General features: G+C 39.3%; 1 protein-coding gene across 2 annotated transcripts in view; it reads left to right on the forward strand.

The window, feature by feature from the left end:
* Positions 1 to 13,040: 13,040 nt before the first annotated feature.
* stau2 (staufen double-stranded RNA binding protein 2) overlaps positions 13,041 to 23,035 on the forward strand; it is an 89,098-nt gene continuing 79,103 nt past the window's right edge. Inside the window, exons 1-5 of one of the 2 annotated variants that reach the window (XM_073488874.1) lie at positions 13,041 to 13,097; positions 14,850 to 15,057; positions 16,350 to 16,480; positions 16,801 to 16,960; positions 19,412 to 19,547. In XM_073488874.1, coding sequence (XP_073344975.1) covers positions 14,859 to 15,057; positions 16,350 to 16,480; positions 16,801 to 16,960; positions 19,412 to 19,547 — 626 coding nt within the window. In that variant the 5' untranslated portion in view covers positions 13,041 to 13,097; positions 14,850 to 14,858. Of the gene's footprint in view, positions 13,098 to 14,849; positions 15,058 to 16,349; positions 16,481 to 16,800; positions 16,961 to 19,396; positions 19,548 to 23,035 lie in introns of both variants that reach the window. The other variant, XM_073488873.1, reaches the window with a different exon arrangement.

The following is a 23,035-nucleotide window of genomic DNA, read 5'->3' on the forward strand; positions in this document are numbered from 1 at the left end:
CAGCGGCCTCTCTTCCATTTAAAGAATGTCTGTAAGAGAACATTGTCGCATGATCCATTTTTATTTGTACGATACATTTTTTTTTTTTTTAAACTTCATGCTTTAATCTTCTAAAAATGTTTGATTTTAAACTTCCTTGAGTTCTTTTTTTGTACTGTTTTTCAACTAGCTGATACTTTGAAAAGGGGGGTGTTTTGATGGGTCAGTATGTTTTTGGATTTTCTTTTTTTTTTTTATTTGTTATTTAATTTAAATCTTCTGTTCTCCACAATGGTAATGAATGACGAAAAGGAGAGTCTTTATAGAAGTCGTTAAGAGACAAGGCTTTTGTGATTCCCCCTGGTCAGAGTTTTGGCTCAGGTACTTTTTTCAATAAAGAGATCACCTCTAAAAAGATACCTATCAGATATTTTGAATTTAACTATATTTTCACCAAAAGAGACTGTTATGTTGTAAACTTATAACATGTCTGAAACTATTGTATATAAGTCTTTAAATTGTTGGATGATGTGACAGAAATTAGCAGAGGATGCATTTACTTTATAGCAGAATGATATTAGGAGTGCTTTATTTCATTGGAAGTTAGCCTGCATCTTTTGCTAATTAGGATGTGTACAGACAGCAACAAACACTACTGTTGGTTAAAAAAAAAGTTTAGTAGTTTTACAGTGGGGGTGCATGCAATTTTAAACCCTGCTTTTTCTTATTGGCATCAGACATTGTGACAACTTTAAGTCTTTCCATAACTTAAGTAATGGTTTTTGGGATGGATATTACAAACCTCACCTCCAGAGGCTGTGTGGCTCTTTGTCATTTCAGACTGTAATCACTCCATTCCTAAAGAAATGTAATCGCCATCCAGTCAGAGATACTTGAATTTTCCATCTTGGGTTTGTTTGTATTGCATTTGCTTTTTTTTTTTTTTATTTCCAGGGTCTAGCTGAGTTTCTTGAATGAACATGAGTGAATGTGATGATGCTCTATACTGTAGAGGAGATTACCACAGCACACCGCTATCTCAAAAACTATATTGATAACTTAAAGACATCTATTTAACCAATGATTTTTTTTATTATTATTATTATTACTAGCTTCATTGTAATGGTCTTGTCTGCTGTCACTGTGCTGTGAGAAAAAGACAATAGGACTGAGATGATTATGTAAATGCAGTCACGACAGCATTTGTGTGGGGACAAGAAGCCTTCACCCAGTGGGCAGTGGATCAGAAGAGATTTGAAAAAACTTGCGAGTGAATATGTTACAAGGGTTTGGATGTGACATGTTTTTTTTTTCTTCCTAGGTTTTCTTTTTTTTTTCCTTTTTCAATGTGGTTTGAACTCTTAGCTTGCAGGTTGTTGTGAGTGATCAACACTAATGAGGGTGTGTTATTTATATTTGAAATTTTGTTCTGGGATGTGCAAGCTCCATGTAATAGGTGCCTGTTCATTTTCATAATTGTAGGAACCTCTGTCCATCGCCTCTGCATTAGCTTGAGGCTTTGTTGTTCTTGTTAACCCTTTTCATCTGGATGAAGAAGATTTACATGAAGGAGGCGCCTTTCAGGCACATCTTATCTCCTGGCAGAGAGGACAGTGCCTCTCTGGACCATAAAGACTTCAAACGAGGACAGTTTTAATTAATTTACAACTAAACTCCCATTTCTGAACTCTCTTTCCCCTTTGAACAGAACCTCCTCACACAGGTCATGAAGTTACCTGTGACAGTTCACCAGGAGGGACGAACGAATGTCTTCAGAATGTGTTAATACAATGTCTTTACATTTGCAGATTAAGTAACACGCCTGATCACTTTCTACCTATTTCTCTCTCTGTCTCTACGACTTCTGATCCACAAACACCCACAGAGTGGACATCGGACACCTTCTGACGTGTTTTTCCATGCTGTTACTCTGTCTTTTTTAATTTACGACTTATGCCTGGTACCTTATCTGCTCACATTCCAAACCAAATGGTCTCTGTATTCTTCCAGATTTCAGACCATTTCTAATTAACCATTAAGTCAGTATCTCACAATCTTATTTCTAACACATTAAGAAACAGTAAGAGAAGTTCATAAAACTGGTCTTTCTCCCGTTTCTCTACGATTAAGATTGACTGAGATCAAATTTTAATGTTTAATCTGTACTGTGTTCGGTGGAACCACAGCACCTCCTGATGGTGAGTCCTGATACAGTTGGACGAGAAATATTCTGTTTAATATGGTCATGGTTATAACCAGTAAATGACTCTGATATGTCTTTGTTTTAACAAGTATTAAGCTGAATATGTATAATTAATGTTTAATCACGTCATAATCCTTGTCGTGATAGACAAAGTACATCTATTGAGCCATGGTGAGAAACTGAGAAGGTGAAGCACGGTTTAGTTCAGTGAGTTTCTGTGAATCTTAACACCTCCACTAAATCTTGGAGATAAAAGCCGGTAAGCCCCGCCTAGACACGCCTCAATTTGCAAGTAATAAAACGGAGAGATCACGTCTCTCGGTTCAGAGTTTTTGTTTAGTTTTGTTTAGTTTTTGTTTTGTTTTTAAAAGTTTTGTTTTTCTTTTGAAACTTATTTTGAAGCTCTTTACTTTACTTTGAAACACGCTCCAAGACAGCGATCTCATCAGAAGTGCTCACGCGTTGATTTTTCTCACTTTATATTTTTCGCAGTATTGATTAGCTTCTTTTATTAAGTTTGTACCAGAACGAAGTTCTGTTTTAATTTGTTTTATACCGTTAAGTATCGTAACCCGCTTTTGAAGAAGTGAACTTAATTTAGATTATCTTGCATTAACTAACAACGGAAGATCCGCTTGATCAACGTATCGACCTCAGTTATTTTATTCAAGAAGTTAAATTTAGTTTACAAAGTCAGAGCCTGAGAACCATTCGAAGAAACGAAGAAGAACATCTTTATCACAATCATCATCAAGACACTACAGCAACTTGCGGTGTCTGAGACCGTGCAAACGGTTTCCAACGAAAGACAGACTCTTTGACAAGCCCCCAGCGCTCGCTAGCGGTATCATCCCGCTGGGCATTGAGCCAAGATCTGCACCGGATCGGTACGGGACCAGCTGCCCTCTTCCTAAGACAACGGACCGAGGTGCCCAACCGACTGATACCGGACGAGCTGACCCCGGCCATCGGACCGGGACTGACTGACTGCTAGAGCTGCAAAACACCTGAGGAAATCCGCCGCCGCGGACTCAACACCTCTGCGGTGAAAGTAGGCTCTCCATCACTCACAACAGCTGGATTCACACATGATACATGAGATGGTGTCTATGGCTCTGATTCTGATCTTTTAGCTTAAAAGCAATTCGGTTAGGGTCTCGTTAGTATTAAAAATTACTCTCGTAATCTTTAAATGCTTCAACCTAACTCATAATCTCACCATCAGCCAATATTCCACTAATAACCCATTACTTAGTTATTTCACATTTCCTGTTACCTGTGTTATTCATTTAAATTGCCATTTCATTTATTTAACCTGAATTATTTAGTCAATAAACATTTAACCGCATGTCGTTGTCTGTGCAGGTTTGTTTTTAATGTGGAGAACCGATGGATATGTGTAGAATCTCACTGCTTCACATATGAGATGAATAAATTGATCTGAAATTGATTAAAATTGATACAAGTTAAACTTGTCCAGTCGAATTTGATTAATTACCTCCGGATTATTCAAATAGACAAAATAACGGAGGTGGTGCCCCATTAACGAGTGTTTATTATTAGTGTATCTCCTACATATTATTATGGTGCCCCGTGTGAGGCCACCTAAAACCACAGTTCTCTGCATTAAATTGAAGCCTACAGACAAACATCGGTTTTAATAATCAAAAAACCCAAAGCTGTCTTAATGTTGTTTGGCTGTCCACCGAGTGATTAACGCGATACTTTAACTTATATTCTTTACTGCATATACCTTGAATTGTGTGTGAGCATAAAACTTCGCTGAGATTTGATTTCGCTGCTTAATATGAAATTAATGTGTATGGATGCTGCGTGGTAACCAGATCCGTGTGTGATAAAGAGCGTTCAACATCGCCGCATGTTGGAAATTAATGTGTAGATGCTGCGTTGTACCAGACCTATGATTTAAAGAGTTTAAGCGCCGCCGTGCGTTAATGTTTCGTGAACAGATCCTGCGTTGTACCAGGTCTGTGACTTATTTGCATGCAGAAGTGTCGCTGCACACTTCTTAAATTAACCGGTTTGATGAATCTTAAGCTGTTGCGCTGTGCCAAAGCTTAGAAATTCATCCTGAGATCAAGTCAATATTTGCGCGATGTTCCGGAGATATTTGTAACTTGCTCAGACCCTCGTGTGTTCTGATTTAGATTAGCTACCTAAACAGAAAACAGCTGTGCAAACAGTGAGAGGTTTTATTTGATCTACCCCGTGTAGTATCAAGATTGGTTGCTATGGCAACAATCTCGTTCAGAAGACAGTATATTTGACTGTGTAAAGGAGGACAGAAAACCTCTATCAGTTGAAATTGTGAAAACACAAGTAAATGAATGCAATGCTAGTTGCTGGTTGAATGTTTTCTGAAGTGCTGAAAAACTTGTTGGTGCTAAAATTAAAGTGGCAGGATTCACTGCGTGTGACCAGTGAACTCAACTGCTGTTAACTTTGTCTGCTGAGAAGTTAACCCTCCAGAGGCCAAACCGTCACTGAACCAAACCTTGAAAAACAAGGGGGGTATATCAGTGGGCGGAGTTAAAAAGTCCCTCCTCTAGACTCTTCTTCGTGTAGCCTTGTTAAAATTTAATTCTGCGATAGCGCCCCTGGTGGCCGACTCTGTAAAACCTCCGAAGTTGCGATAGCGCCCTCTGTAGGACGATTCGGTAAAAAGATTTCTATTTTGTGATAACTTCTTCTAATGACCAACTCTGTGAATATTAAATTTGTAACAACACTCCTGGTGGCTGATTCTGTTAACAACAAATACATTTGAATAGCATATTCTGCTGGCTAACTTGATTAATTGAATTTTGTCTTTCAGCTTTAATAGACTGAAATCGCACACAGGTACTTGCTAAATTGTATTATTGGAAACCTGTGATACTGCAATAACTACTACAGTGAATTAATGTGTCTCATTATTCAGGTAAATCGAATAATTAATTTGTAAATTACGAATTTGACAACTTTAACCAGATTTGACAACTTTATTCCAAATTCAATTGAAATTTTTGTTGTATTACTTGGAATTTGATCTTGATATATGCTACGCGCATGCAAGTCAAAGAATTAAGCTGTTAACTACACATCCAAGTACTTTTAATAGAAAGCCACATTTAGATCAAATACTTTAGTCATTGTTGTTAACACATTAGCTGTCAAATCCTTTGAAATCCAAAACGTCTGTTGTTTTTGAGCTTCACAAATTGAGTTAATTAACCAAGCAAACCCCACCTCTAATTGGAAACAATTAGAATTTAAAAAGCTCAAATAAAATAAATAAATAAAACAAAGTAAATAGAATTTTGAATTGAATTTTTTTTTCTTCTAAAAACAATGGCAGGGCCCGGTGATTCTGACACCGTGAGCCTAGTGAAGCCCTTAGACAATCTAGATTCAGTAATACTGGATCTCACCACAGAGTTGCTACCAGATTATGCAGATAAAATCCAGAAGACCGACCCTAGTGAGCTACATGAAATAATGTCCGCGTTAGTATGCCAGTCCCTGACTGAAGAAATGAAAGGAAAAGACAGAGAGAAAATGTTAGGGAAGATGATTATCGTGATGTCTGCACAACAAAAACGCAGAGACCAACTGCTAGAGAACGCTTTAGCTGAAATAACCCCTAAAAAGCAACATGAGAAAACTAAAGAGTCCTTAACTAAAGCAGAAGACTGCATTAACCGACTTGAGTCTCAGGTTAAAGCACAAAAAGAGGAACAGACTGAAATGCAGGAAGAAAACTCAGAGCTCAAACAAGTCCTTCATGCCCAAGGACCAGAGCTAGATAAAACAGAAGTAACTAAACATCTTGAAGATGCTAACAAAGACCTTGGAAAAGCAACCAAGGAAAATAAGGAGCTAAAAATTAAGCTCAAAGTTTGGGACAGGGCCAGAGAAAGGGAAAGGAAATGTCTACATGACATGCAACAGGCACTAAAAGAAGCCAGGGACCAAGTTAACGAATCCCATCTTGAACAGATGGAACAAGAGGCAGAGCTCGAAGAGGTTAAAAGGGAATTAAAGCACTCCTTTGAGTATAGTTCATTCCCAAAAGCGCCTACAGGTGCAAACTCTCATGAGGAAAACAAAAAGAGCAGATTCCACAGGAACGCTCAATTAGACATGTCCCCGCCACGATCTATGTCACCCATAGATCCTGTTGTCCAGTCTCGGACTGGCAGGGACCTGCGTGACCGAGATAAAAGGTCTCCCTCCTCTCAGCCTCTCCCTCCTCCAAGCGCGCAATATTCGCGAAACCCCTCCGACAGGGACGTAGATAAAATGGCTCGAAACATAACCCATTTCGAACCCAAACCTGGTGCCTTTAATGAAACTCACAGGCAATTTGACCCTGAATTTTTTCCCAACCCTCCCACCCAAATGATCGGCATTGCCGCTCAAGCTCAGGTAGTAGCCAATGCTCCTGTCGACTCTTCAGAACCGAGACGCTCCGGTCCTGACTTGAAATACTTGCATGACGCACGCACTGCCTTGCGCATTGTCGAGGGCCTCCTTGTACATGTCTCCGACGCTCTCACTTCACCTGCATTCGTGGTGCCTCAGAGCCACAGGGGGGTGATGCTAATGCAGGCCCATAACTCTCCATGCGCAGGACATAGAAAAGCCAAAGCAACATACCAGGCACTCCAACAAGTAGCCTATTGGCCACACATGCAGGAAGATGTAGCAAACTACATCAAAGACTGCTCAATTTGCTGTCAGGCCCAACTGTCAAACCTGCTTCACAGAGCTCCCTTCCCACGAAGGGGCCACAGAGCCTACTATGACCAAAAAGTGTCCCATGACAAAGTCAAAGTGGGGGACAAGATTTGGTACTACACCTCTGCTCCCCTGACTAGAAAGGCCAACCAAAACACCAGAAGGCTTGCCCGCAAGCTTCTGCCCCAAAAGATCAAAGTAAACAAAGGCCAGAAAGAGCAGACTCTTAAGTTGGTCCATCGCAACCAGATGAAACCACACAAAAACCCCATGGGACTCGACAGGGATGCAAACTTGTCTGATAGGTCATAAATAAGGATAAAACCTTTAAAGCACCTAAAAGTGCCAATCGCGAGTAGAATTTTATTTTATTTTTTTTGTCAACAAAGGTCACTGTTGTTCGCGTCATTTACAAAGTTGAATTGAGAAACAGGCTTTGTAAATTAACCTGCTAACTTAACCTGCTTAACTAAATACAGTCATTTGATTCACCCAAAACTAATTGATTCAAAGTGGGGGTTAATCTAACACGTTTGCCCTTTGGTCCAAAGTGTATAATAAATTGAAAAGTAATATAAAACCAAACTCTGAGATTGTTCGCAAAGGAACAATCCGGACTGTTGATCACCAGCTGTCGTCTACACACAAAGAAAGTGTTTATCAGAATGACAGACTCGACTTACAGGTTACAGCAGTTGCAGAAGTTCACTGTCACTCAATCAGAACTGAGTAATTTAGTTGCAGACCTAAACAATTAATTGGTGAATCCTTGATAAAGCTATCAGCTATAAAGCTTGTAAGAATATTTTGTTGGTTTAAATCTTGGACTCTCTACAGTTCATGCTGTAAGTTTATTCACAGTAAAATCGCCATGAATGTGAATTTCAAGCTGAAATCCCAGACATCAGAGCGCAGATCAACCAACAACAGCAGGTGCTACAAACATAAGCCAATCATTGTAGAGCATCATTTTGGTGGTCGAAACCCACAGTGAAGCTCTGAATAAAACTCTCCTTGCTATAATCAGAATTAGAATCAGAAATACTTTAGTGATCCCTGAAGGGATATTGCTTGTGTTACAGCTGCTCCCAGTCAGTCTTAGAAAATAAGCAGGAATGTACATCTATATGAACAGTGTAATAAATATTTACGTGAGTAATCATTCTCCTTTCAGTCATGTCGGTTGATTATGCTCACACACAACCTGTCAGTTCGTTATGGCAGACACGCTGAGAGACATTGGATCCTCAGTGAACAGCTCAGCCATAAATAAGATTCTTCTGCATCTTATCCCACTGTTTCTGGTGAAGTAAATTTATCCACCATTACCAGAGAACGTTATCCTATACACTAAAAATTTAGCTCCATCATTTGGACACAAACCAATATGAAATCAAGAAATCTAAATTTTTCGACAAACACACACTTGAGTTAGAGCAAAACACTCTTACTCAAGTGCAGTGATCAGTTATTGATAGCGACTCTCACAGTTAGTTGATAACAGTTACTATTGACAGTTCTATAACAGGCTCCTTAATTCTATAAGATTAAGAGTAGAACTTTCCACTAACCAAGTTAGTATTATCAGTACTGTTTTCCCTTATTTTTTTCTTTACTATATGATTAGACCTTAGCACATGCCAAAGTCAGACACCATCTCTGATCATAAAGTGTGCCACCTGTGCTCCTCGACGATGGACATCATGACTTCATCGATCCAAAGTTCCCGCTACTACGGTCATTCAGATCGAAGTGGGGGATATGTAGGAACCTCTGTCCATCGCCTCTGCATTAGCTTGAGGCTTTGTTGTTCTTGTTAACCCTTTTCATCTGGATGAAGAAGATTTACATGAAGGAGGCGCCTTTCAGGCACATCTTATCTCCTGGCAGAGAGGACAGTGCCTCTCTGGACCATAAAGACTTCAAACGAGGACAGTTTTAATTAATTTACAACTAAACTCCCATTTCTGAACTCTCTTTCCCCTTTGAACAGAACCTCCTCACACAGGTCATGAAGTTACCTGTGACAGTTCACCAGGAGGGACGAACGAATGTCTTCAGAATGTGTTAATACAATGTCTTTACATTTGCAGATTAAGTAACACGCCTGATCACTTTCTACCTATTTCTCTCTCTGTCTCTACGACTTCTGATCCACAAACACCCACAGAGTGGACATCGGACACCTTCTGACGTGTTTTTCCATGCTGTTACTCTGTCTTTTTTAATTTACGACTTATGCCTGGTACCTTATCTGCTCACATTCCAAACCAAATGGTCTCTGTATTCTTCCAGATTTCAGACCATTTCTAATTAACCATTAAGTCAGTATCTCACAATCTTATTTCTAACACATTAAGAAACAGTAAGAGAAGTTCATAAAACTGGTCTTTCTCCCGTTTCTCTACGATTAAGATTGACTGAGATCAAATTTTAATGTTTAATCTGTACTGTGTTCGGTGGAACCACAGCACCTCCTGATGGTGAGTCCTGATACAGTTGGACGAGAAATATTCTGTTTAATATGGTCATGGTTATAACCAGTAAATGACTCTGATATGTCTTTGTTTTAACAAGTATTAAGCTGAATATGTATAATTAATGTTTAATCACGTCATAATCCTTGTCGTGATAGACAAAGTACATCTATTGAGCCATGGTGAGAAACTGAGAAGGTGAAGCACGGTTTAGTTCAGTGAGTTTCTGTGAATCTTAACACCTCCACTAAATCTTGGAGATAAAAGCCGGTAAGCCCCGCCTAGACACGCCTCAATTTGCAAGTAATAAAACGGAGAGATCACGTCTCTCGGTTCAGAGTTTTTGTTTAGTTTTGTTTAGTTTTTGTTTTGTTTTTAAAAGTTTTGTTTTTCTTTTGAAACTTATTTTGAAGCTCTTTACTTTACTTTGAAACACGCTCCAAGACAGCGATCTCATCAGAAGTGCTCACGCGTTGATTTTTCTCACTTTATATTTTTCGCAGTATTGATTAGCTTCTTTTATTAAGTTTGTACCAGAACGAAGTTCTGTTTTAATTTGTTTTATACCGTTAAGTATCGTAACCCGCTTTTGAAGAAGTGAACTTAATTTAGATTATCTTGCATTAACTAACAACGGAAGATCCGCTTGATCAACGTATCGACCTCAGTTATTTTATTCAAGAAGTTAAATTTAGTTTACAAAGTCAGAGCCTGAGAACCATTCGAAGAAACGAAGAAGAACATCTTTATCACAATCATCATCAAGACACTACAGCAACTTGCGGTGTCTGAGACCGTGCAAACGGTTTCCAACGAAAGACAGACTCTTTGACAAGCCCCCAGCGCTCGCTAGCGGTATCATCCCGCTGGGCATTGAGCCAAGATCTGCACCGGATCGGTACGGGACCAGCTGCCCTCTTCCTAAGACAACGGACCGAGGTGCCCAACCGACTGATACCGGACGAGCTGACCCCGGCCATCGGACCGGGACTGACTGACTGCTAGAGCTGCAAAACACCTGAGGAAATCCGCCGCCGCGGACTCAACACCTCTGCGGTGAAAGTAGGCTCTCCATCACTCACAACAGCTGGATTCACACATGATACATGAGATGGTGTCTATGGCTCTGATTCTGATCTTTTAGCTTAAAAGCAATTCGGTTAGGGTCTCGTTAGTATTAAAAATTACTCTCGTAATCTTTAAATGCTTCAACCTAACTCATAATCTCACCATCAGCCAATATTCCACTAATAACCCATTACTTAGTTATTTCACATTTCCTGTTACCTGTGTTATTCATTTAAATTGCCATTTCATTTATTTAACCTGAATTATTTAGTCAATAAACATTTAACCGCATGTCGTTGTCTGTGCAGGTTTGTTTTTAATGTGGAGAACCGATGGATATGTGTAGAATCTCACTGCTTCACATATGAGATGAATAAATTGATCTGAAATTGATTAAAATTGATACAAGTTAAACTTGTCCAGTCGAATTTGATTAATTACCTCCGGATTATTCAAATAGACAAAATAACGGAGGTGGTGCCCCATTAACGAGTGTTTATTATTAGTGTATCTCCTACATAATCAATAATAAAAGCAAAGATTCACTTTTATTCAACCCTGGCTTGCACAATGTTTGAATATATAATACTTTTTATGCAGCTTTTAAAAGCCTTTCATGGGTTTTATGCTGACATAAATTAAAACAAAATACTTCCACTCTGAAAGGAGTGTAGGTGGAAAAGGATGATGACTGCCAAATTCAGAAAGAAAATTGTATTGTTTGCCAAAAATGCCAAAACAATATGTTTGAGGACGCTTAAGTCTCATTAGGGATGTCACAGTGTGGCAGGGAAAACAGATTATCTCTTAGAGACTGCTGACAACATATTTTATGGTCAAATAATAAAATCTATTAAGCAATATTTGTACTGCAACACATAAACACTTGTCATTTTAATTATGTGGTGTACACCACCATAAACCATGTAAAATTACGTTTGACAAACAATCATTTTTCAAAAGTATTTTGTGGCCATCATTAAAAATATATCAGGAATATGAATTGTTTAAAAAATGTTCAGCACAGGCCAGACTAAATGTGTGTTTCTTAACTTTTGTTGTGCTGTGTATGCTTGTTGTTATGTTGTTGGCAACGTCTGAAAAAGTGTATATCACCAGTTAGGCTTTATGAACATTCTGTTTTGTATATGCTAAAATGATTTATCCAAGCACAATCAGTCACAACTTTCAATATAAAACAGTCATGGCCCTTTTGGGAGATTTGTTTTTAATGCATGAAAACTTGGGATTGCACCATGCCTGTGTGTGAAAGGACAACGACCTAGGAGGAAACTAGTGTTCCTATATATACAGTTTAGTCTTTGTAAAGAGGAGTATACAGGTCCCTCTGTGGCATAAATCTCAGTACAATAACGCAAGAAATATTGGTTTAGTGGCACCACCTAGTGGTCTTAACACAGTAAGACTTGTCAAATCTTTTTGAGACACACAATTCAGTTTTTTTGCCTTCTCCTGACAATACTTTAAAGAAGAAATTCAAACTCAGAATTGTAATATTTACAATATTAACGAGGTAATAATGTAAACGATAACTGAATAAACAAGCTGTTCTCAGAGAAAAATAAGGTCCCCAGATCACTGTTTGAAAGGTGGCAGGGTGTTGAATTGTGTTGTCCTTTAAGGTCAGTTTGTTTATTCAGTTTATTGAGTCACAAAAACAAAGAGAGTTTGTTTATTTAGTTTGTTTGGCCATTTAAAAAAAAATCAGTCAATGAAGATCTTTCTCTTCTGATTAAAATGTCTTTCCCAAAACTACATGCACCTTTAATTATTTAATAAATGGTTCTCACTGGAATTTATGTGGGCCTTCTCCAGCTGTGGGACCCCAGAATCACCTCCACCAAATACTTTTGAAATATCAACATTAGCTGAATGTAATTTGGTCAAACAGAACACAGACCTGGTGAGACACTCAGCTGGTAGGCCTCTTCATTTAACACCAAGGCAAATCTCTGGCCTCGGAAGTGCCCTTGAGCAAAGGTGGTAAATCCCACCTGCAGTTGGGAGTTTTGCTCTCTGGTTGGTTATGTATTCTCTGAAAACAAAACAAAACAAACATAAAAAAAACAGTTTTATAATGAACTTAATAATTAAACTCACTCAATGAAGAAGCTTCTCGGAGAAAGAAAAGGCCAAGTGATTTAATTTTCCAGAGATATAAACACATATCCTTATGTCAACTGTCAGAGCTACTTGTGCCTGTAAAATGCATCATATAATAAACATAAGATTAGTCTTAAACTAACCTTCATGCACACAGTGTGCAGAGAGGCTCATTTCTGCTCTGAATCAAAGTTGCACTGTTCCAGGCTCTGAGGTAGCAAACCCGGACTGAACCATTCCCATCACCGCGGGGGTGGCTGATTCATTCAAGATTCACTTCAAACTGTAATGCTGCTTAGTTAGCGATATGCAATAGGTGACACTGACCACATAAACAAAACACAAACTTCATTCATGAAATATCAAGGTGAACTGTCAGTTGCTTGTAATGGGACATTTTGTATTTTTTCCCCAGACTAATAACGTGGTCTGTTCCCTCTTCCATCCAGTTCTCTTTAGTGTTTGCCAATGTCGGAGGTGTAACTGGGGTCTGGCCCTGGACAAAGGTAAAAAATACCCTAAAATATTTGCCCCTTTGTTGTCGGATAGTCTCTGGATTATTCGTCACGCTGTCGCCAGTTCGTATAGGCTGTTGCGGCGGACCGAAATCCCCCGGACTTTCGTGGAGGATGGGGCGGTATGGAGATGCTAGCAAGAGGGGTGCTCGGCCGATCAGCCATGATGAGCGTTAACCGGCTAAACTAGCGTTACTGGAGGCGGTTAGATAGTGTATATTCATCAGGAGAAACCACACTGACATATTCGTGACAGCATGCATGCCTGTCAGTTCTGTCGTTTTGTTTTTAGGAGCTGACATTTGCAGGAAATAGCGATTTCTCGTTGGGAACGTTAGCTTCCTTGCTAAGCTGGACACAGTCGAAGCTGTAATGTAGGTTGAGGGGTTACAGACAGCCCTGTAGCTCTGTCAGTCAACCTTAACTCAACACCACCTCCACAGCCAACTTACTGTGCGAGGCAGACGTGCCCGCTGGTCGCTGTTTGGCGGTGTGTGTTTGTGCCTGTTGCTGTGAGAGGAGGAGAAGAAAAAGCAAGAGAGATTGTGACCCCGAGAACCTGAGGGGAAGGCAAGATGCAAGGAGGATATAACCAGGAAAAACAATCGATTGCATGCAGCGTATTTAGGTTTGGGATCAGGGTAAAACTTGCATTTGGTTTTTTTGGACATGTTAGGTATAAGTTGTGTTCTAGACATGCAAGTGATCTGTTGTTTACACCAGTCCAGTCATGGACCTCAGCTGTTAACAGTGGACATGGAGAACACCTGTTGTCATGATTTCAGGGTGAAGCCCAAGAAAACATCTGAAACATCTTTCCATTGGTCTATGTGACATCTAAAACCTCAAGACATTGATTTTCCCCCCTTATCGATTTTTTCATGGTGACACTCTGATTGAAGATATTGTCTGTCACCTGGAGGTGCTAGGTTCAAAGCCAGCATTTCTGATAGTGTCCAAGTGCAATTTCCCCACACTCTAGGGGTTCAGTCCCGTGTCTGACCCTTTGCTCTGACCTCTGTGTGGACGTGAAGAGAATTTCCCTTTTCCCTTCAGTTCCTGCCACATGTTAATGTGGATCAGTAGTGGACTCGTCTTGGCAGGATGTTGTGATACTTTTTTGAATTAAGTTTTTCACATTTTATGTAATCTGTCTTCATCTCTTGCTGATGAAAAACACGTGTAGCATATCATGTTACTAATATTGCATAGCCACGGGCCTGAGTGTAATTGCATCCTCAAAAATATTGCATGCACGCTCACAAAGATAAAGAAGTTGATAGGAGATCTGTTAACTTGTACCGGATTGTTGGACGTCTGCTTCATGCAGGCCTTCGTTGCTCTCTTTAGTCTCGAATAAAATGTGATTGAGCGTCCATTGTCTTGTTCGGGCTGCTATCACAGGATTCTGTCCTTTTTCCGGGGAGCTTAGCAGCAGTAACATGAGCAAAGCTCCTTCAAATAAAGCTTCATTGTCTGGGTGCATTAGCTGCCAGTGGATCAGAATGTGAGATAGGCCCTAGTGCTGCTCAGTTTGAAGTCTGTGCTCCAGGCCCACAGAGATCTGCAAAAGACAGTGAACAGCTTTAAATTATGAATTTGATTATTATTATTATTTTTTTTTTATCAAACAACTCACATGTTGCTCATTGATGGTCTGTTTAGAGTGACATGATAACAGTCAGAAATGATCAGTGTCCCTCTTAAAACACTTAAAAGTTGTCACTTGTTGTTTGGTTCCAGGAATAGAGCATGGCTCAAGTGAAAGTACAGACCTCAGCACCCCTGGCTGGTCCTGGCCTCTCCCCCGGAGTTCCCCCGACAGCCATGGCCAGCCCAGGATCCCTGGGTCTGCAGCCCTCCGTCAACGGCACAGGCCCGGCCCCCACACCCGCCTGCCCTGCTCCTGCAGTCGGATATGGGGACGCCCCTGTGTCTGCTACATCGCCAGGTAGAACAGCAAAAAAATAGTTTCCCTTCAGGGGAAATTAAGTGGTCCATTAATAGCCATGATAGTTAGTTCATTTTAATGATAATAAATAATGAAATATTTACTTCTCATCTACGTCCTCTAGTTCGAAAAATAAAAGAGGTGAAGTGTTTCAATGCTGTAAATGTGCTAGCATTGTAAAGTTACTGTGTAGCCATGGTTGTCATATCAGCATATTACTTGTATGTCAAGAGATGATATTTATTCAAACTACAAATAAAATCATATCATCAGAATAGACCTCGCTATTTTTAGACCTGTCTTTTCTACTCTTGGCCTGCTTTGGATAGAGGTCAATTGTCAGTGGTGAAGGGTTACACTCACCAGCGGCCAAGTGTTATAGCTGCATGTGTAATGTGTTGCTCTATAAAAGAAAAAAAAGATATAAAACAAAAAGATAAAAGACCTGCAGCCCCTTACCTCCCCACTGCCCATAGTTATAATCTTAAAGTACTGATAACCCTGGTAATATTTCTTATCATTAAATTGATTTCACTATAAGCCATGAATCACAAGAACTAGCCTGTAAGATCCTGTAGCTTCCAGAGAAATTAAAGGAACACACCTGAGCCCCTGCCCATCTGCTAAAGAATGAATATTTCTTGAATAAGTGCTTGTGCCTTTTCTACAAATTGGCTCATTTGTGTGGTGAGTGTTTTGTTTACTGAATTTTGTCACTTGATGTGAGAATTACATGTGTTATACAGCATTTCTGTCATGTAAATGCTGCAAGAGATGCATGCTACAATAAATTAATATCTCATTCCAGTCATGTGATGTTACACTTTATCAAAATATAACCTTTATCATATTAAAGGGGCACTATATAGTTTTGGAGAAGAAATTTAAACTCAGAATTTCGATATTTACAATATTAATGAGGTAATAATGCAAACTCAGAAATATAAATTTTTTCCATGACTGAATGAACAAGCTATTCTCAGAGGAAAATAAGGTCCCAGAACACTGTTGGAAGCTAGAAAGCTGGCAGGGTCCGCCAATTATTAAACAAAGTAAAACAGTATGAAATTGTGTTGTCCTTTAAGATCAGTTTGTTTATGCAGTTTCAATTGGTTTGTTTACGCATAAAAAAAAGTCATTTAATTAAGATTTTTCTCTTTTGATTAAAATTCTTCCCCAAAACTACATAGCGCACCTTTAATACATGATCATTGTCCATGTATGTATTTCTGTCTCTGGTTCTGTAACCCTGTTGCTCAGTGTACCGCATATTTTACTGTGCTCTGTTTCAGGCCCACCCCAGGAAAACATGGCAAACCCTAAAGAGAAAACTCCAATGTGTTTGGTGAATGAGTTAGCCCGTTTCAATAGGATCCAACCACAGTACAAGCTCCTCAATGAGAGAGGCCCTGCACATGCTAAGGTAAGGAGTGGGCACATCTCTTTCATAAAATGAGTCATGGTGGCACGACTACAAAAGTACCTATTGTGAAAGTTTAAACCACTTGATTTAAAAAGTCTCGGGATTATGTTGAGTTGTATTTTGAAATGAGCAGTAGTTAAACTTACATTCATGTTGAGCTATTACATGTTTATTCATAGCACTTCCTCCTGTGATGATGCTTCAGGTTTTTGAGTACTTTTCACAAATGAATATCGGTCATGCAGAATACAGTTCCAGAGGGATGTTGGTAAAAATGTTCTGTCGGGTGATGTCTCTCCCTCTGGGCTTCACTGTTCCAGATCTTCACGGTGCAGCTGACTCTTGGGGAGCAGGTGTGGGAGGCAGAGGGCACCAGCATTAAAAAGGCCCAGCACTCCACAGCCGCCAAAGCGCTGGACGAGAGTGTCCTTCCCAGGCCAGCGCCCCGCTCCCCTAAAGTGGACATCAACAGCAACCCAGGTACAGCAGCCCCAATGAAATCACATTGTAGTGTTGACTAAGAAGGATTACATTTAAAACCAATTGTTACTAATGTACTAGGCCCCTAATAGCTGATACTATACAGGTGCAAAATAATTTAACGGCGGATCGAATTGGTAAAAGAACAACAAGTTTGTAATCAGTGTTGCTCTAAATGCCGGAAGTGTGAAATATTTTGTGTAAATGGAGACCAACTAGGGTGCAGACACCACTAATCCATGTCTACTTTAGGTGTAATACTTTTAATTAACTGATAAATTGAAAATACAAACACTTTTACTTATGCTGTGCCTCAGCTTCAGCAGCTGATAACAGATGCTTGCAGCAGTAGCCAGACAAATGAAGACGAAAAAATAATGACCTGTCAGAAAAAAAGTGTTAAGCTTCTCATTAAGGATGTAAATAGTAAGCTTAATTTTCAGAGCAGGAAAGTTGATTGCAACTCCTACTATTGATTTTGTATTTTAACTATGCTAAGTACAACAACAGGCACTTCCGGGTAGTCGATTTGCATAGCGGAGGTCTTTGAAATCAGCAAACTTTTTTATTTCTGTCATTTTCAGCCGTAACTGTAATGTTTAAAGATACACAGTCAAACACGATAGTCCAACCTATCTGATGCTCCTGCTTGGCCTAGTTTATATACTGTGTTGCTTTGCGAGCGTCTTTGATATCTACATAATAACGACATCTCTAACTGCTAGTTTAGGGTAAACTGAAGCTGTCATCTTTAGTCTGTGGCCCAACAGGTGAATTAAGTCCCCAATGTAAACTCAGTGAAAATGTTGCTCACATCAGACATGCATTTTTGAGAGATGTATGCACTTTGAAATACTATCATGAAAAAAGACAATTACATTGTATGTAAGCTACTGTGTGATCTAGGGGTTAAACAAAGAGCATATAAATTATGCAGCATTGTCAATTAAATGTGTGAGAGTGGATGAGGTGGTAATAATAGTCTTAATTTATGGAATTGCACATTACTTGTTACATGATCGCAAGCTGACAGCTAACAGAAGCCGCTATAAGATATGACAGTGAAGGTGTGGTGTGTGTAATACACGTGCACATATAGGATCCATGCACATGCAGTTGTTGGGGCGAGATGTTTAAGAGCAACGGTGCTGCTTAAAGCCTTGAGCTGACATTAACAGACGTTAACTGTAGCATGTTGGGCCAGGTATCAATGACATCTCAAACCAAATTCACCAGCATTCAACACATAATTAAACATTTTTTTGTGTTGTTACAAAACGTAATTCTTGTCTGACCTCTCTGTATCATGTAACTGTTCAACAAACAAGCTGATGCAGAAAGTTTTACTAAATATGTTGAGTCATGTCGTGGATGCCTGAAGCGGTTTTCCAATTCTGTGTTATGGTCCAAGCATTCATGAATATCGGAACTGTTCTTTCAGGTTTCATTACTGCCCTCTACTGTCCTTTTTTTTTTCTAGAGCTAAATGTGAAATAAAGTATATCCAGTTGGAGGTAGCCTCTAAAGTCACTTCAGAAAGCAGTGTTTTACTTTGGGACGTCACTACTTCCCATGTGCCTGTGTAATCATAAGGAAGAGGGTGAAGGTTAGGGTGAATTATTAATGGAGAGCTTCAGGATTTTTAATTTTCACCTGGAGGACTTTGGTTTCCCGGTGTAACCCTCAAGCCACCGGATATATTTAGATAATCCATGTTCAGACCAAAGCTAGTACAGACCCTCTCAATAAAGCCTAAGTGCAGGCTTATGTTTTTGTCTCTGGCCAAATTAATACCACTAGCCTGTCTTACCTCCCCTGCCCTCTATGGCATTGTTGTAGTGAAAGACCTCATAGTCAACCTCTTAATGGGATTAAGAAAGCCCTGTCATAGGTTATGCAACAACAGTGGGGAGCTGTGGGATTAGCAGTCGGACAGGTAGGAAAGTTCTGCAGTTTTAGATTGAATATAAACATCCTCATATTTTAACTTGTCAAGTCAGTTGATGCTCCTGTGTTGTAATTTAAAAAGTGAATTTGGAGATTTAGAAACATTTTTTCATTTTTTGGTAACGTCAGTTATTAATACTTTATACACAGGGCTCCAGTGTGCGACTATTTTGGCTGCACATGCACCCAAAATTCTGTCAAGTGAGATTTAACATTTTCATTGGTCACACTGGTGCGCCTGAAATAAAGCAGATCATTTTTTAAATCGCCATTTCTTGTTGTGTGTGTTGAAGAGAAATTATATTTGCAACTTTTATTCCTGTTAACAGTCACTAACATGATCTGTGAAGAACTTACATTTGAATGTATTATTAGGTGCACCTAAATTTACGTGCTGCTGAACCTAGATGAAAAATTTAGGTGCACCAGTGTGAAAAGTGATGAAGCTGGAGCTCAATCAATTTTTTAACTCTTGGTATTTAACTACAGATTTCTGTTATACAGGCAGTATAACACCCACAGTGGAGCTGAATGGTCTAGCCATGAAGAGAGGGGAACCAGCTATCTACAGACCTTTGGATCCCAAGCCCATGCCCAACTACAGAGCTAACTACAACTTCAGAGGGATGTTCAACCAAAGGTGAGCTCCAAAAACTGAACTTCTGACCATTTCAGTCCCATAGCTATTTAGTTACACTGAGTTTTTGTTTCAACAATCGGTGGATTCAGTTGACAAACTACTTTGCACTACTGCATCTAGGAATGTGCCATATGACCAAAATCTCATATCATAGTAAAGGTAATTTTATTTAGAGAAATACAAATGATGCTGTACAGTAATTATAATATAAAAAACACAAAAATCACAGTATTATTTTAAAAATACAGTATTTCAAAATAATCATGAATACACTGGACATTCATTTAAACTATCCGGTAGGCTAAAAAAATCACAATAATAAATTTCATTATATAATAACAATCCTGCATTCACGAGATATGTACATTAAAAATCAATAAGCTAATGGAACCATGATAAACTTAAGATATTCTTTATAAAACTATTGAAATGATAACGTCTTTATGAGGGTGTTGACGGTGTTCATTCGATATCTCCAATTCTTATCAGTTTATTATTCATTATCAGTATAAAATAATTCCCTTATCTTCCCTACCCTAATTTCCTTCTACTTTCAGTTACATAACAAAAATCGATGAACACTTTAATCTTTCTCATTCATTCTCTGTTTACATGTGACGTATCACACACTGGTTGCCTCGGCAACAGTCAATAAACTTGCTGCAAGTCAGCTGTCAAGCTCTGGCTTAAACGGCTAAAGTTTAACCATCTATGTTCTATTGACTATTGATGTTCTGATTTTACAATAAACACTCGCAAAAGGCAAGCAAGCACCCACATACTCGTTAAGGATGCTGAACTAACACAAATATAAATAACTAAACTTCTGCCATATATAACGCTCCACTAAAGAGAAAACCTAAATTACTGGAAACAAGTGAGTCGGCTGATCCTCAGTGGCTTTACTCTTCAGATGTAACTGCCAACTGAAGAACTGAACGCCGACCCACAGCTTATCTACCCCCAGGTTATTTTGTTCCTTTAAGACCTTCAATAGAAAAGCTTAAAGAAATAAAGGAAGTGTCTGTGTCAGTTTTGTTTCGTTTTCCCAACCACATTAAAAAGACAGTGTTCTCAAATTCATGCACAGAAGCTTCGTTTTGGATGCCTGACACACCGGCTTAGTGTTGAATTGATAGTTGACTAAAACGCAGAGGAAGAGTTGAGCTTCAAGATTCATCCGTTATAGTGCGGACATGGTCTTGATATATTTTGGATGGCCTCAAACTGCATTGTTTCTTTGGTCCCACTGGCTCAGATGTGTGTCAGACGTGGCCCTCCACTCCATATGTTTTCTAAGCTGATGAATGTGGTGCCCTCATGGGGTCCCTTTGCACTCAGTCTCTGTCAACTTCCTTTCTTTGCCTGTTGTTTTTTTTTTTTTTTTTGCTTTACTGGAGCCATCCAGCCATTTCCAAAACTCCATAAAAATGCCACAGAGGTGCAATTAATGATCCCTCAGTGAAGGAATGTTTTTCAGGAATTTGGATGTGTCCACTTACCTAACACGAGATCCAGGTACACTGTGGCCACTTTTTGTGTCTCTGAGACAACTTCAAGAAAATCAGAAACTAATCTAAAGAGTGTTGTGGAAGATAAATGGGTACATCTTTTCCCTGTGTTTAGTAGGTCACAGTTTCATGTCTTAAAATGATAGGCTTAGATTTTGTTACTAGTTTAATGAAATGTCAGCCTAATATAAATATTTAAATCTAGTAGTTTATGGTGTTTTTTTAGTCTTCTAAATATTATGATATCATTTTAAACACAGAGGCAAAGTGAAATAAGTTGTGTGAATACAGTTTACAGAAACTTAGTGTGGCTTCAGAGCCATGGCAAATACCATAAAGCCAGTATTCTGCGTAAATTTATATGCATGGAGTTATTTTCCGGAGACGTAATGATCCCCCTCCAGATGGCAGTGTTTCCTCATTTTAAAAATCCTGTAGCGCTGCCTTTCTAAGGTGATTGAGCACCCATTTTGTAACAGGCAAGGTAAGAATATGGTGAGTTTAATATAGGTTTCATAAGTATGGATCTCTGCAGTGTAATCCGTAGTGTTTACATGCAAAGCTTTTCTCATTAAAAACACTAAAAACAGGAGACCCGACAGAGAAGGCTGCATGTGTGTTTAGCTTTTTATGTAAACTTTGGCTCATTAAAGTCCTGTGCTAAGGTGTTCTGATGCCAAATGTGTGGGATTTATTTTTTAAATGTGGATACGTTGCCAGAAGAAGTCAGTGAATCAGTTGCAGTGTTGGGTAACAGCGAGTCTCGTCAGCAGACAGTCTAGCATCTGGCTCACATCTTCCACTATTTGATCCATGCAGGAACAAACAGGGGGTGAAAGACAAATGTCTGTGGGGTAGAGGAGAAAATCTGTTTTCCAGCATCTGTCTGTCAATGTCATACGTCACAGTGATGAGTTTCTAAGAGACAGGCCGTGTCTATTTCTCATGGTCTGTTTTGTTTTCTTATGCCACTTTGTAAGGAAGAGAGAGGGGTGAGGGGATGTGTCTGTGTGTCTGCAACAGAAAAGCCACAGGAGTATATATTATCCCAAGGTCACTTATGTTTTCATCAGGTCTCTTTCTTTCAGTGTAGTCGAGCCCCGGATTAATGAAAGCGAGACCTTCTGAATATGAATTCTGTTCATCAGACGACTGACTATGTGGCGGAGTGGCAGGCCATATCTATAATCAGTCACCTTAATGATGCTGCGGGGAAACGAAGGTTTCCATATGCCCATGTCCTTACCTATTATGATGAATAAGAGTGATCCGGAGTCATGTTGATGGAGAATCAGACCATTAATAGGGCAGCCTGGCTCTGATCCATCAGCGCTCTAATCACCACCAAGACCAGTATTGATTCATTCAGAAAGTGCCCTGATGAGAAAATATGGCGATAATATGAAATGTGCATTTATCAGCGTCTTAATGAATCTTATTTATGGCGAAGGGCCTGCGCATAATTTCTTACCGTCCAAGTCAGCGTTAAATCAGAGATACATCTCTGTTGTCCTGCAGTCAGAACCATACCATTGTTCATGCTCAAGTACTGGAAATGCCAGAGTTTCTGTTATTTGGTAACTACCGTTTTTTATTGGTAAAACATATTTTAATTTCTCCAGCCATATTGTCCAGTGAAAATAATTATCTTTAAGCACAATCTGAACTGCATAAGGTCAGTAAGCCATTCTTGAGAAAAATAGTTGATTGTTGAGTCTCATTCCCAGCATCTCAAATACTGAGCCTCTACATCTGTTGATGCTCAGCGGTCTCTGTGAAATTGTTCTTTAGCTCAATGAACTGACAATATTTGACCAGAATTTCTAACATCTGTCCGGGACAGCACGGGGACAGGCAACAGAAACTCTGGAACATGCTCTGAATGATAGATGTTTTTCAGCTTATTCAATCAGTTACTGAGCTGCTGTGTAACATTATATGAAAATTCAGCCCAAATGATTCACATAAATAATTATT

Source organism: Pagrus major, chromosome 19 (assembly GCF_040436345.1).
Source record: "Pagrus major chromosome 19, Pma_NU_1.0".
NCBI classification, from domain to species: Eukaryota; Metazoa; Chordata; class Actinopteri; order Spariformes; family Sparidae; genus Pagrus; species Pagrus major.